This window comes from Apiospora hydei, assembly GCF_038363865.1.
Source record: "Apiospora hydei strain CBS 114990 chromosome Unknown utg000011l_segment0_segment0, whole genome shotgun sequence".
Classification (NCBI taxonomy): Eukaryota; Fungi; Ascomycota; class Sordariomycetes; order Amphisphaeriales; family Apiosporaceae; genus Apiospora; species Apiospora hydei.
This window is the reverse complement of record NW_027117370.1, coordinates 138612-153397: the sequence shown is the minus strand read 5'-3', so window position 1 is coordinate 153397 and position 14786 is coordinate 138612. Positions and strand designations below refer to the sequence as shown.

Genomic DNA, 14786 nt, shown 5'->3' with positions numbered 1-14786 from the left:
TCGCATTTAAAAAACGAAAACAGGTAATTAATCAATTTAGTTGTCAACTGCCTGATTCGAATGACTAGCACGTATGTACATACCACATGCGGACAGCCGTGGCTTGTGGCGATTAAGATGGCAGCTAGACGTTTTACTTGCTGGACTTCCTAGACTTCTGAGGAGGACGGTTTGGGCACCGGGCTGTTCCATGTTGTGGTTAAGCTACATCGACCTACTTGGTAGCGTAGTAGTAATTTGTGTGGTCAGCCACCTGAGTTCTCGGCGGTACTCAGCGTAGCCTGCATCTCTGGGCTTCTGGCGCTTGGTGCTTGGGGCCTTGGGCTGTGCACGCAAAAACCCCTCATCTTCACACACTGCTTTGGGCCTGGCTGGGCTGGCATTATTGGCAGATTGGGATTCACCGAGACGCTGCTACGGCTAACATACATACATGTTCCTTGTCGGCAATGCGGTCAGAAGGGCTCAGTGTGGGCTCATGGATGACGGAGGTCGCTAACTTGGTGTTTCGGCCTCAAAATTTTATTAGATGGGCTCAATGTATCGTTGCCTGAATTCCAAAAAATAAACCCTTGTTTGCTGCCATTTCCATTACATACATGCATACGATTTTTACCCCCCATTTTCAGATGTTTCCTTTTGCTATTGGCCAATTGCTGCTTTGATTTACTCGAACCACACGTGATTGAGAACGGTTTTGGATTAGGTGTCTACTACTGCAAATAGCTGAAGTGGGAAAAAAAGATTAACGAGCTTGATCAACAGCCTTCTCCACACGGCACACACAGAGGATCTGCCAGCCATTCAGTCGACGGGCGTTCGGGCATTTGCTCTGGCTCGGCGAGTCCGCAGTTCGGTTCCGCATGGTGCAACGCCAGCAGCGTCGGAAGCATGCTCTGACATTGCACGATTTTTCATCCTCTGCCCTCTCTGGAGTAGGTAACTGCCACGCCGACAGCGTTTGGCCTCTAAGAGCTGAGCAATTGCCTTCGCCAAGATGGTTCGGTAAGAACGGGCTTGGGCGCTGGCCCAATCAGAGGCCGGTTGGGTCGCAAGGGAGGCATGCCAATTGCGACATTTAAAATCAGACCCTTCCAGGGTTGAGCGTCCAAGACTGCAAGACTCGCTAGCGTCGGCGCCGGGGCCAAGGGCCAAATCTTTGTGCGTCGGAAAATCTGGGTGGGGAGGGAAGCAAGGGTCTGTATGTGAACGTGAACATGCTCGTACCAAAATAAAAGGTGGATTGCGCCGACTGGTACCTACGTCATCTCTCTGGGGGGTGGAAACCGCCTGGTGTCTTGGTTTGGACTTAGCCCAGGAATCTTCCCCAGACCGACAGGGACGAAGGAAGGAAAGAATACAGGAATCGGCGACGGTGCAGCTTCTAGGGACTAGGGAGTCTAGCAGAATCCGTCAATTGGGCCTTAGCTTGATGGCAGTAAATGCCAGCAACTGTCAGCTAGAAGGTTATTAGGCATGTTGGCGTCACTAGGAGAGTCTGAGGCTGGGCTGCCTCAGTCGCATAAGGTTGATACCGACTGCCATTCTTCCTTCATTGCCCGCGGCCGAACGCACATTAGTTAGCCCTGTATGTACTTGTACCTGTAGCCTCTTCCACTTTCTTTTGGCCTGCCCGCCCGCTCCAGCTGCTACCACCGACTGACCACCACTACGCCCTATCTATGTACGCTTTGATACGTACGTACGATGAGGATCTATCGGCTGCACCACACAGTGACCACTGCAGGAACTACCCCCTGGTACAAAAGCAACCCAGACTAAAACAATTGGAACACTGGGAACGGGGAGACATGGGCCACGGCCAGCCACGCTTACTACAACAGGGCATCTTCCAGTAGCTGCACGTTCCAGCGTGGGGTAAGCCAGGATGGCGACCAGGATCCGACCAGGGTCGCGTTCTGCTGGGCAAAGTAAAATGGGATATATTTTTTTATCAGTTAACATGGCATGGGTGTCGAAAACGACTGCCCATGTTCGCTCGCTAGGCTCGTTCGAGGGTCGAGGGGTGTGGTTTTTCTTCCCACCCACACTAGATAACGCGACAAGCGCAGTCAGCTTCTGATCAGCCTCTCGTAGCAATCTGATCATAGGCTCGGCCGCTGGCCTGCTCTGGCCTGCTCTGATAGGTTGTGCACTCCCATTCTGGTCAGTGGTCCCAGTCGGACCCCCCTCGGCAGTACCCTCTTCTCTGGCTACGGCCTACTGCACGTATGTACCGTACATTCTATCTACATGCAGCGGTACCCCCTCGAGCCCCCCATGGCAACGGATACTAGCTGCCAGAGGAAAATACAACGCCCACCATCCCTGCGACTTCCTGCCTTGTCCCCTGTCTATCCACTCTTCCCTTCATTGACCAATCCCCTCGCCCGCGCGACGCCTGAGGGCGAGAAGAGGGACGTAACGCAGACAATCGACAAGACCCAGAGGCCTGCGGTGCGCATTGCAAGACAGTCGCTATCCCAGAGTGGTGCCGTCCGGCCCTCTCTCTTGCTCTTCTTGCTCGGGCAAAAGCAGGCTAGGAAGCATACGTAGGTGAATCTTGGAATTTCTGAATCTGCATAAGTACGCCCTCCATTCCCGTGTCAGTTTCCCCGTCCTGAAACCTTTCCTCTTTCACTCTTCTCACCCATCCCATCTCGACTGCCAACTGTCTCTCACCCGACTCGGTACATGTTCTAAAGATGGCTCCCTCTTCTCACAAGTCCGAATCCAAGGAGGCCGGCAGCATACGGAACTCCGACGACGTTGCTACCGGCCATGTCGTCGAGAACTCCGACGGCCTGGCTCGCCGGCTCAACAACCGTCAAATCCAATTGATCGCCGTTGGCGGCTCTATCGGCACTGCCCTCTTTGTCAGCATCGGTCAAGGTCTCTACCAGGGCGGCCCGGCCAGTCTCTTCCTCGCCTACCTCCTCTACAGCTGCATGCTCGGCCTCGTCAACAACTGCATGGCCGAGATGTCCACCTACATGCCTGTCAGCGGAGGCTTCATTCGAATGGCCGGCAAGTGGGTCGACGAGGCCTTCGGCTTCATGGCCGGCTGGAACTTCTTCCTCTACGAGGCCCTCCTGATTCCCTTTGAGATCACTGCCCTGAACATTGTGCTGTCCTTCTGGCGAGACGATATCCCTACCGTCGCCGTTTGCTGTGCTTGTATCGTACTTTATGCGTAAGTCTCCACCGGTCACTAGTTCCACCCCTCCGGCGCACCGGGTTACTAACACGGCATTTCCAGTATTCTCAACATGGTCGCCGTCCGAGTCTATGGCGAGGCGGAGTTCTGGCTTTCCGGAGGCAAACTCATTCTCATCATTATGCTCTTCTGCTTCACCCTCGTCACCATGTGCGGTGGCAACCCGAAACACGACGCCTACGGATTCCGCCACGTAAGTAATTATGATTTCCCCGGGTGGTACTTTTGCTGAACATTGCTGACCCTCTATCACAGTGGAGCGACCCCGGCCCATTCAAAGAGTACCGTTCTACCGGCAATACAGGCCGCTGGGAAGGATTCCTGGCTGCGCTTTGGAGCGCCTCGTTCACCATCGTCGGACCCGAATACATCTCTATGGTTTCTGCCGAGGCCAAGCGACCGAGTGTCTACATTAAGACCGCTTTCAAGACCGTCTACTACCGCTTTGGTCTTTTCTTCATCATGGGAGCTCTCTGCGTCGGCATTGTTGTTCCCTACAACGCCAAGGCCCTCGCTGATCTCTACGACGGCAGCGGAGAAGGCGCCGGCACGGCTGCTGCCTCGCCCTATGTCATCGCCATGAACAACCTCGGAATCAGTATTCTTCCCGACGTTACCAACGCCCTTATGCTCACCAGCATCTTCTCTGCCGGCAACACTTATACAGTAAGTTAATTTTACCCCCACGTGCTCGGTTGTTAGTTTGCTGACTTCCCAATAGTATGCCGCCACACGCAGTCTCTACGGTCTTGCTCTTGAGGGTCGCGCGCCCAAGGTCCTCCAAAAGACTCTCAAGAACGGTGTCCCGATCTGGTGCTTCGCTGTTACCATGTGCTTCCCCATTCTGTCGTTCCTGTCTCTTGGCAGCGGTAGCGGCAAGGTCCTGACATGGCTGGTAACCCTGATCACCGCTGGTGGTATCATCAACTTCATCGTGATGTGTGTCACCTACATCTTCTTCTACCGTGCTTGCATGGCTCAAGGTGTGGACCGCCAGTCTTTCCCGTACACTGGCTGGTTCCAGCCTTACAGCGCCTACATTGCACTCGTCTTTGAGACATGTGTGCTCCTTTGCTACGGTTACGCCAGCCTTTCGCCCTGGAACACGCAGGACTTCTTCATAAACTACACCATGGTGATCCTGGCGCCTGTCATGTTCTGCTTCTGGAAGCTCCTCAAGCGCACCAAGTTCGTCAAGCCCATGGAGGCCGACCTGGTCTGGGACCGGCCCCTCATTGACATTTACGAGGCGTCCTTCACCCACGCTCCCGTGGGATTCTGGACCGAGGTGCTGCAAATGTTCGGACTCCGACGCAACGTGAGGGAACCCAGCAAGGTTTAAAATCGAATTTACAAGTGAACGTGAGAAATGCGTGACGATGGCGTTTTTGGATCGAAGATACCCTGTTTGCGCTCTCTTCCAGAAGAGGCTTGACGCAGCAATGGATTTATTTGTCGTTAGCCTGAATTTTATATCAAAAAGACACTTATTATTGTGCCAACTCTACGGGGCCTTCTCAGTGACCTCTTTACTCGCATCCTCCTTCGAACTTTCCGTGGAACTATATCTCTCTGTGAGGCCTAATGCGCCGGTTTTCCGATTAGGAACCCATACCAGCTGGCCAAGGACAGGATGAACTACATCCTGATCCCGTTGAAGAAGAAGTCGACGAGATGTGAGTGTCTTAAGTTTTCGTGCACCAATCACCAATTCAAGGGGAATGGATCGAAGGCTTTTTGCCCGTTGCTAAACTGCAGCTACCAGACCGTTGTACGTGCCGATAATCCCGCATTTCCCGTGAACCGTTCGTTGCTGGCATCGCCGGCGACCCTTATTCCTCCGCGAAGGTCAGCATGGGGCCCATGGCGGCATGTGGTTCATGGAGATTGCCAGCTTGTGGGGATGCTCAGGGATCCAATCCATCCGTGTTTCCCCCTTGACACCTTGGCCTGGCTGCGACGAGAGCAAGTAGTCGGGCAATTTGCCTGACTTGACCGCTTTTTCTCCATTTCTCGTGTGTTTGAGATTTGAAGGCTTGGCTGCCTGGAAAGTTGGCCCAAAAACCCCCATGTGGGCATTTCTCCAAATCCAAATATATCGAAATCCTGGAGAAAGTCGATCCGTGACGCAACCACGGCCTTGGTTTTTAGTGCATACGCAAGTCAGTGCCAGTGTCAGTCCAGAGTTTCTCTTGCGAATACTACTGTACCTGCAAGGACCGGCGGCCCCTCTTGGCTACTGCGTACATTAACGTTTACCTATTCCTGGAGGAGTCGAAGCAAGTCCTTTTCTTGGATCACCTGACGGACGGGGTCTGCACCGCCGAAAGTCAGAAAACAGAACAGAGCAGGCGGACAGGCAGAGCAGAGCAGACACAGCCGCTTACTCTAACCATACTCGGACTTACTACGCCTCAACTCACTCAACCACCGCCTTGCGCTTGGGGGTTGGCTGGCTGGCTTGATACGCATACTCCTCCTATCTGCTCCATCTATCTATTACTACCTCTACACTATCACTATCTATACTACTACTACATATCGGGATCGATCACTATCAGATATACCGTCCATCCACTCCGCACCTAATCTACGGGAACCAAAACCCCAAACACCCCCCTCCCCCTCCCCCTCTATCTTGCCTTCCCCCGCAAAATATTAGTTACGTACCCGACCGGGTACTGCTGCTGCGCGCATTGTTTCTTATCTATTGCCTTGGCTTGCTTTCCTTGGGGGCGGGACGATACCACTTACCGCCTGCCACCAGTACTGCTGCACCGTGTGCTACCACGGTTCGCACTTAAGTACGTTACATACCTAGTTGCATCCCCTGGTGTGTTGCAGCTGTGCCGCGCGCCGCCTGGGGCTGAGGACGGACGGGGAGATAAGGAGACCGCTTCCGCGTGCCGCGCCCGCATTTCGCCCTGCTGGCTGAAAGCTGCAGCTGGCTGGATTTGGAGCAATCACAGGCTATAAACGGCCAGAAACGGGAAGCAAGCAAGCGGCAAGATAAGCCCAAAGAGAGTAACAGCGCACGCAACCCCGACTCGGGTCATCCATTCATTTTTTTCGTTTTCGTTGCCGCAGTCCGCCCGACCAATCGGCCGGGGACAAGCCAGAAGAAAAAGAAAAGGAAAAGGAAAGAAAGCATGGCGCTCATCAACGCGACGACGAAAAAATGGATCTACCTCATCACCTACAATGCCGTCTCGTTCCTGCTGTGGACCCTGATCACGCTCCGCACCGTCTCGTTCCTGGCGCTCGGCCCCGACACGGACGAGTATGACGAGCCGGCGGCCGGGAGCCTGTACCGGCAGCTGCCGTTCCCCCTTTTTGGCATTCACGCAGACGCTCGCGTTCCTCGAGGTCGCACACGCGGCGCTGGGGCTCGTGGGCGCGTCGGCGGCGACGACGGCGCTGCAGATTGGGGGGGAAGAATCTGGTGGTGAGTTATTGGTCTTTTCTGTTCTTTTTCCTTCTTGTTCATGTCTGGTGCATATCCCTCTGTCTTTGCCGGCGTGCATGCATACATGTCTTAGGCCTAGGCCTGTCCTACCTCGGGACAGACCTGACAATATGTACATCTTATCATGTATCCATGTCTCGTTGGCTCTACACCTGACCACTAGGGGCGACCCAAGAACACCCAAGAAACTCTAAAAGTCTCACTTAATTCTAACGGCTCCGCGATCTTATCTAGGTATGGACCGTCATGGCGCGGTTCCCGGACCTGTTCCTGGGCGCCGACGGCGATAAGGCAGGGGGCCAGACGGGTTTCCTGGGGTGCGTCCTGGCCTGGGGCGGCTCGGAGATGATTCGGTATGCCTTCTTCGTCGGGCAGCTGCTCCGGGGCGAGCCCTTTGGCTGGATCAAGTGGCTGCGCTACAACGCGTTCCTGGTGCTGTACCCTGCCGGCCTCGTCAGCGAGGCCTGGCTGGTCTACCTCGCCCTCGCGCAGGGGGCCGCGGACGTCGGGCCCGTCTATCGGGGGTATCTGTTCCTCGGGTTGCTGACCTATCTGCCTGGTAAGTTTTGCATTGCATCCAGACATGGCATACGTGACAGACACACATAAGTGCCGCGGGCTCCTCCTTTTTCTTGTCCTTGTCTATCTGTGCTTAGCATTTCCGGATCCGGAAATCGTTGGCACGCGAAACCATCCATTCCCCCACACCGCATATCCCTACCCCTGACTGATATGATAAGCTGACTGACTGACGTATTTTCCCCGGCAGCTGGACCGTATCTCTTTACGCATATGCTAAAGCAGCGCCGACGTGCTGTTCAACGACGAAGATAGATAGACCGACGTGCGATCGTGATTGTTTGTGTCTTGCGAGACAAGCGGGTTGCCGATCATATATCATGGTATAATAGACAAAAAGTGGTATTATAATCAATTCAACTCTACTACTGCTTTCTACTAGACTCCAAGAAGAAATAGAAATACAGACTGAGGGAATGCCATCTTACCTCATCCATCCACCTTTGCAACCAAGCCTGGCTATCTTTTCCCTGGTCGTCGGTCAGCATTCGTGCTATATAACAACCCCGGAAAAGGACCCTTCCTCCATCCTCTCTGCGTTAGGCCGCCGAAGATGCGCCAGATGCGCTCAATATAGAAATAGGACCCCATTGAAGCAGTCTGGACCCGTCGGCGAGCTCTCCCGTATGTAGACGCTGGAACATGAATCCACCTTGTTTGTGGTGTCGTACTCTGCGAGAACCCCCCGGTAATGCTCTCCCCACGCGTCACGACAGACACGTAGCCATTTTTTAGCTTCTTGTCGCAGCAGATCCGGCGGGGTCACGGGAGGGGCCACGCCTGTGTCAAGCCATGCGCCGAGCCGCGTACCGGGCATCGAGCTGCATGCAGTGCACGATTTAGGTGGGACAGGGAGCGTCTGTCTGGGCACGTACAGAAAGGGACCGACGTCATGGGAATGTCGCACATGCTGACTGTAAGCCCCAAATCCCTAAGGGGATCGACAAAGGACGCTGGCAGCGGCGATCGGTGTCGGGTTCCAAGTTCAGGCCCCCTTTTTTCCAGTCCCAGTTGCAATGCTAGTAGTCTCGTTGATGGCGATGTATGTAACTGCTATGTACCGATATGTATATACGAGTTCTCGTTTCAAGATCGACGGCCGGCGTGGGGAGGTTCGGTGCTATCCACGGAGCCACTGGCTGGTACCCGTCAACCTTGGTGCTCCTGGTGAATGCGGGCCCGGCGTGATGGGCCGGCCGGGTAACTCTCAATGGGATGGGAGTCCATGTACGGGATGTCCTTGTCATGAAAGTACAATCATTGCAACCGCTTTGCTAGAGGCGGCCTCATTAAGCCCACCAAGAACACAAGCCCGAGCAATTGGCAAGTAGTAGGGTTTCCCTGTTCTAATGGACTGATGGTGTATGGTGTGTAATAGTAGGTATGAACACACACTATGATCACACACACTATGATCACACACACAAAGATTCCTGCTGATTGCCTAATGGGCCAAGCGACAAGACCTGCAAGTCACGAGCGCCGCGGGCGGGGTCAACGGGGATGTTGTTTAAGTGTCTTGAAACCGCTGCTTGGTTCAAGCGACGAGACCGATGGTACGATTATGAGTCGATGGGACTTTCCTTGAAGTGTAAAAGCTATAAAGCGGCCATCAACGCCGGGTTTCCAAAAGAGATAGGACGGGTCGTTATGACATGTTGATATTCTGAACGAGTGAAAACGCGGGAGGGCCATATCCCTACTTTGCCAAACCGCACCCAAGGAGGTGTATGAACATTCGTAAGATTCGGGCCCGCTGCAGGCCGTCTCTTGATCCGTCCCTTCCTTCCCCTTTCATACATGGTATTGTTGTTCTTTGGAGCGGGTTTGTTTCGTTCATGTGGTGGAAATGGATCATCAATTCAACATGGCGGCATCATTCTACAACTCGCTATAACTCAGCATACATCAAAAGACCAACACAGAAACCAGTGACGCCATCTCTATGCAGATTCTCTCTCCCTCTACGTCCGATGCTGTCCCTTCTTCGACCACTCCCTCAAAACATTCTTCTGAATCTTCCCCGTACTCGTCTTGGGCAGCTCCCTTACGACCTCGACCTCGCGGGGCACCATGAACTTGCTGATCGCGCTCTGGCTCTTGGCCCAGTCGATGAGGTCCTGCCCCTCTATCTGTCGGTTCTCCTTCACCGTGATGTAGGCCTTGGGCCGCTCGCCCCAGTGCGAGTCCGGCACCGCCACGACACCGGCCTCGAGCACGTCCGGGTGCTGGACCAGCATGCTCTCCAGGGCCACGGAGGAGATGTTCTCGCCGCCTAGTTGCGCGGGTGTTAGTACATGACCACGAAACGTGACTTTAGGGGCTGTAGGTGGGACTTACCGCTGATGATGATATCCTTAGCCCGATCCTGGATCTGCGCGCTCCCATCCGGATGCCAGACCGCGAGGTCGCCCGAGTGCAGCCCCCTCCCAGGAACAGCTTCCGCGTAGCCTCGGGGTCCTTATAGTAGCCCTTTGCGCAAATATTGCCGAAAAACACAATCTCGCCAATCTCCTTGCCGTCCTTGGCGACATCGACCAGCACATTCTCATCCGGCTGGTCCGTCTTGACGACGCGGATGGGCAAGCTCGTGACGAACCCGTGGCCCTGGCGCGCCATCTTGGCGTACTTCTCGGGCAGCGGCAGCGCGTCCCACGCGGGCATCGGGTAGCCCTTGGTGATGGGCCCGTAGGTCTCCGTCATGCCGTACACGTGCACGGGCTGCAGGTTGAGGTCGGTCATCTGCTCGAACAGGTGCGCCGTCGGCGGGCTGGCGGCCACCGTCACTTTGACCGGCTCGGGCAGCTTCTCGGCTTCCGGGGATGCGCACAGGAGCGTGTTGACGGTCGGGGCCGCGTTGAAGTGCGTGATCTTCTCCTCTTTCAGGAGCTTCCAGATCAGGGGGTAGTCGATCTTGCGCAGGCAGTAGTGAGTTCCTCTCACGGCAGTTACCGACCAACTAATAAGAGCCGTGTTAGTATGCTGTCGTCTCTCAAGTTTCGCTCGGAAAGGATGATAAAACTTACGGGAAAGTCCAACCCATGGCATGGAACCTGTCTTTGCGTCAGCATATCCATCTTCTTTTCTTCCGTGCCCTGGTGAATCGGCCACAAAACCACTTACATGGGAAGCGTCCAAAGATATCTGCACCGCCCAGTCCCGTTATAATTGAGCCCGGACTCAATAATATTCGCCAAACTGGCCAAATACGCACCCCTATGCGTCATCACGACCCCCTTCGGCCTCGACGTCGTCCCCGACGTAAACGGGATCGCAATCGTCGCATCCTCATCCCCGCCCGCGCACCGCTGCGAATACAGCCCCGCCCACCCCCTGGCCCCCGTCGCGACATCGTGCTTCAGCCCCTCGAGGACGGCCTCATCGAACTCCCCGCCCAGCTCCCCTCCATCGCGTCCGTGTCCGCATCCACAATCAACGGGACGTCCGCGTGCCCCGCCCGGAACTCGTCGAGCAGCGCGACGTACTCCTGATCCACGATAATGGCGTCGACCTCGGCAAAGTCGAAAATGTACGTGATGTCCGCGGGCTTCAACCGGTAGTTGACGGGAACGATGATGCCGCCTGCGGCCGCGACGCCGTAGATGCTCTCCAGGAAGGCCGGCGTGTTAGTCGCGAGGACGCCGACGCGCCGGTGGCCGCGCTTCTGCAGGTAGTAGGCCAGGCCCCGGGCGCGGTCGGCGAACTCCATGTACGAGCGGCGCAGGACCCGGTTGTTGGCGGTGACGTGGTAGATGGCCGTCGCGTCGGGCTCGATGGAGGCCGCGCGCTCCAGGAAGAAGGTGGGCGTGAGCTGGTGGAGGTGGTGGTTGTGAGTGTACTCATTGTCAACAGCAGTATCAGCCGCAGCTGGGGCTTGAGCTGGGGCTGGAGATGCCGGTGGTGTTGGCGGTTTCTGGGAACCTCCCAACTGCCCAAGGAGGCTCTTGAGGCGCGAAGTTGCTCCGGACATGATGATGACCTCGGCTTTTTTCTCACTTCGGCTTTGGAGGCGGGGGTTCTCCGGTGGTGATTACTGTGCGACCACTGTGTTATATATCCTCAGTCCAGGTACCAGTCGTATTAGACACGTCTCGATGAGTTATTCGTCTACAATCATAGGACGAGACGGTCAAATACTATGTTGATACTTGGGCAGCACTTATTGAATAGTTCAGATAAAATAAAGGGGAAGTTAAGCCGTTGCTAAAAGGGCATCACTCGGCAATTGGGGAGAAACGGTCGGAAAGCGTTACCCCAAGAATTCGCTATGTCATTGGGGGGCGGGACCTGAGTCCGGACAGGCTTCGGCTTAGGGGAACTAGGGAAGTATGCGGGGGAAAGCCTACCAAAAAAAATGGTCCGGGGTAAACTGGGACCCCAGTGACTTAATTCCCCAGCACACTAGCTGGAACCGGCAAGGGATGTACAGCAGATCCTATCTCCCGCACTCCAGTCCACCAACCCCCTTCATTGCTCCAACGGGCGGGCTGTTGTCATCATCTACCTACACAAACTTCTCAGGCAGACCAAAGACACGATAATGCTGCATCTCTTCGCCCAGGAGGCACACCCGTGCCGGCAGATGGCCTCTCTGCTTGCTTGCGCCTCTGATTTCCATCTGAACAGGATCCCACCCTTCATCGGCCGGGACGATCATGTTCGGGAACACGCTGGTCACTTGCTCGGTGCTGAGTACATGCGGGACGGTCGGTTGCCCCGCAACGTAGTCGGTATACCCAAGTTCGGCAGACTGGTGAGGAATCCGAATGATTCGAATTTCGTCTTTTGTTGTTTTGCGTTAGCGATGAAATACCGGGATAGAAGAACCGTTGAAGTATTACTCACCATTGACGGATATCAGCGCAAGCAAGGAGTCCCCGTGAAGGAACTTGATGTCAATAATCGTCGCTTCTCCAAGCGACAAGCACGAGAATGATGTCCTGGTGGCTCCGCTGATTCCATTCACGACACTGACCTCGGTCCGGTATATATGGACTGTTGGCCAAAGTTAGTGGGTGGGGTGATCCAGATAATACCGCGGAGGGGTCTTACCGTTGCCGGGCTGTCCATCCTGCAAAACAGCGGTGAAAGTCGAGCTGTTGATGGTGTTCTTGAATGGAGTTAATGAATGGAGAAGAGAAGGCGGCATTGCGCAGGCGAGAAGAGAAATACTTACCTCGTGCTCAGTAATGGACATGCTGACATCGAGCTTCGACACGCCGTTTTCCAGCTCAATCCTCGTGGGCTGGCCGAAACGTACGCTGCGCCTCTCAGCCTCGGCAATACCATTAAACACCGCGCTCGCTTTGTCCACCAGGTAATCGACGAGGAACTCGACCTGGGGGAGAACCCCGCCTTCAGGTTGGCCAAGCTCTTGGGATCTGATCTGCTTGTCGAGCATCTCCAGCACGGACGACCCGTCCTCAGCTTGTTGGCGGTCCGTCCCCGAATCTTTCGGTGAGACGCTACTCAGATACGCTCTCAGAGGGGTGGTCTTCATATACTGTTGGATGTACGTCAATATCTTGCCGTGCTCCATGGTCGCTTCCTTTTCGGACAGCTCCTCGGATATAGTCGATGAAGCCAGCCGGTCGATCTCGAACCGGAGCCATGTAGAGAAGGAATGGAAGAGTTCCAGCTCTTCCATCACCAATAAGAGGATCTTGTTTCCTACAAGCATCAGGCACGACACAATATCCATAACCTTGGTGACCTGTGCCGCAGTGAAACCGATGTCGTCCTTGGAGTCGTGGAATCGCGCGATGCCCAGCAAACGGCTTAATATGAGGGCAATCCGTTCTAGCGACGGCAGAAAGTTCTCATGGACAAGGCTCCGGAGTCCTTCTAGTCCGGAAACAACCGCCTTATCCCACCGTTTGTGACCCTGTTGTATGTAAGCAGAGCGACACGCCATTGCGAAGTAGGGGGTGAAGTCTTACGCGTTCCGCTAGCTGGTCAAGTAGCCATTCCTTCACTTCCGGGAAGGTGTGTCCTGTCAAGACCGAGTGGTACATGGCCTGTCCGATATCCATGTCCCCATAGTTTCCGGCCTCTTTGAGTGTTTCGTTGATACTGTTCAGAAATTTGCTTGGCAATTCTCGGGTGGCTTGCCACTCGTATAACATGCGCATCTGGACCTGCTTGACGTATCTGAGTAGCTTTTGTAGAGTTGTTGTTTTGAAGGCCAGCAAGGAAAGGTTCTCGGGGGAGGAATATATGAACGTCAAGTCCCAAGGGACTACGTATAGAACATTGGGCCCGCCGTCTGTTGCCGACTCGAACACGAGTGAGTGCGTCGAGAGGTCCGGATGGGAGGCGTGTGCGGACAGCTTCAGGGCGCCATCATCACTAGACAGGCCTGGTATCTTAAACTGGAACGTTCCGATGACGAAAGAGTCGTATATGCTCAGGTGAACGTGTCCGTCAGTGGTTCCGACAATCATAACGTCGACCTCGTCACTGCTCCCTGACGAGAGGGGGGCGGAACAGGAACTCCAGAGAAGCTCTGGTGGTGAAAACATACATGTCATCGCTATACACCTTTAATTAGTTCTCATCGCATGTGCCTGGTAAATAGACCTGGCTTACCCAGAGCCACCCGATGCGGGCAGAGGACTGATTTTAGGAAGCGCCGTTTCGATTTCAAGAAACGTCAGCTCCCGCGGCAAGTCCATGACATCCTTACGGTCGCTATCGTCAGTACCGTCGAGTGACAAGTCCTGCAAGGCGGCAGTCACCGATTCGGTAGGCTGGGGCGATGCCCGTCTACCGGTGCGATTCTGCGCCCAGCCGATATAGGTGATGGCCCGGTTGCTGCCAGTCTCGCACACCGGGATCTGGTGGATGGCCTTGTTGTTCTCGAGACCCAAGAGCCTGACGCAACCATCACTCCATCCGACAGCAAGAAACTGGCCTAGTGTGTGTTGGTTAGCATTAGTATAGGAGGAAGGAAGGTGGACGACATGCGACGAACACGGAGGGTCAAGTCAAAGCTTTACTTACCATTGGGCTTCCAGCACAAGGCCTGCACCGACTCTTTCTCGCCGCGCTGGCTGCTCTTCACGACGAGCTGGCCATTCGACCGCCAGATCTGCAGCGTTTTGGAGCCCGCCGCACCGGCGAAGAGCTCGATGGTGGGATTGTAGGTGAGCATGCCATCGTGTATCTTGGGGTCCAGCACAGTGTGGCTCATGAGCCCCAGCTGGATAGGCTCGGCCATGATTGGAGCTTGATTCAAACCGCCGTATCGCGGGGTCTGTTCATACTCAAGCGGGTGATGGGTGGCTCAGACTTTATGATTGCTCTGGAACATGGTGCTGCGAAGTATTAAGAGAGCGCGAAAGAATCACTTAACGCGCCTCGACGCGATTCTTTTGGGAGGTGGGAGGTGTTCTTGCACTTTTGGAACCACAGTGTTGCTCGTTAGTTCCGATACTTGCTTCAAATTCCACACAGCAGCTGGAGTTCCTTGCCTTGCTTGCACGCAGACCAACAGAATATTTCATTTACTTCCTGTAATTATGC

The 14786-nt window shown here is 54.8% G+C and overlaps 4 protein-coding genes across 4 annotated transcripts; 2 read left to right on the top strand and 2 right to left on the bottom strand.

The window, feature by feature from the left end:
- Positions 1 to 2705: 2705 nt before the first annotated feature.
- Positions 2706 to 4559, top strand: PG997_015258 (amino acid permease/ SLC12A domain-containing protein; the record flags this gene model as incomplete). Its single annotated transcript, XM_066819572.1, has 4 exons — positions 2706 to 3193; positions 3260 to 3410; positions 3473 to 3883; positions 3939 to 4559. 4 exons carry the CDS (start codon positions 2706 to 2708, stop codon positions 4557 to 4559), a joined length of 1671 nt encoding a protein of 556 aa, XP_066660457.1.
- Positions 4560 to 6366: 1807 nt separating this feature from the next.
- Positions 6367 to 7661, top strand: PG997_015257 (uncharacterized protein; the record flags this gene model as incomplete). The annotated part of the gene is made up of 3 exons (XM_066819571.1): positions 6367 to 6615; positions 6918 to 7242; positions 7645 to 7661. The coding sequence occupies 3 exons, from the start codon at positions 6367 to 6369 to the stop codon at positions 7659 to 7661; spliced, it is 591 nt and encodes a 196-aa protein (XP_066660456.1).
- A 1565-nt stretch (positions 7662 to 9226) lies between these two features.
- On the bottom strand, positions 9227 to 11232 carry PG997_015256 (2-succinylbenzoate-CoA ligase; the record flags this gene model as incomplete). The annotated part of the gene is made up of 4 exons (XM_066819570.1): positions 9227 to 9529; positions 9603 to 10221; positions 10386 to 10660; positions 10693 to 11232. 4 exons carry the CDS (start codon positions 11230 to 11232, stop codon positions 9227 to 9229), a joined length of 1737 nt encoding a protein of 578 aa, XP_066660455.1.
- A 534-nt stretch (positions 11233 to 11766) lies between these two features.
- Positions 11767 to 14517, bottom strand: PG997_015255 (anaphase-promoting complex component cut20 apc4; the record flags this gene model as incomplete). Its single annotated transcript, XM_066819569.1, has 7 exons — positions 11767 to 12044; positions 12108 to 12257; positions 12315 to 12372; positions 12439 to 13146; positions 13202 to 13802; positions 13851 to 14175; positions 14265 to 14517. Coding segments are annotated over 7 exons (2373 nt in total), but the record flags the coding sequence as incomplete, so codon positions are not given.
- Positions 14518 to 14786: the final 269 nt, after the last annotated feature.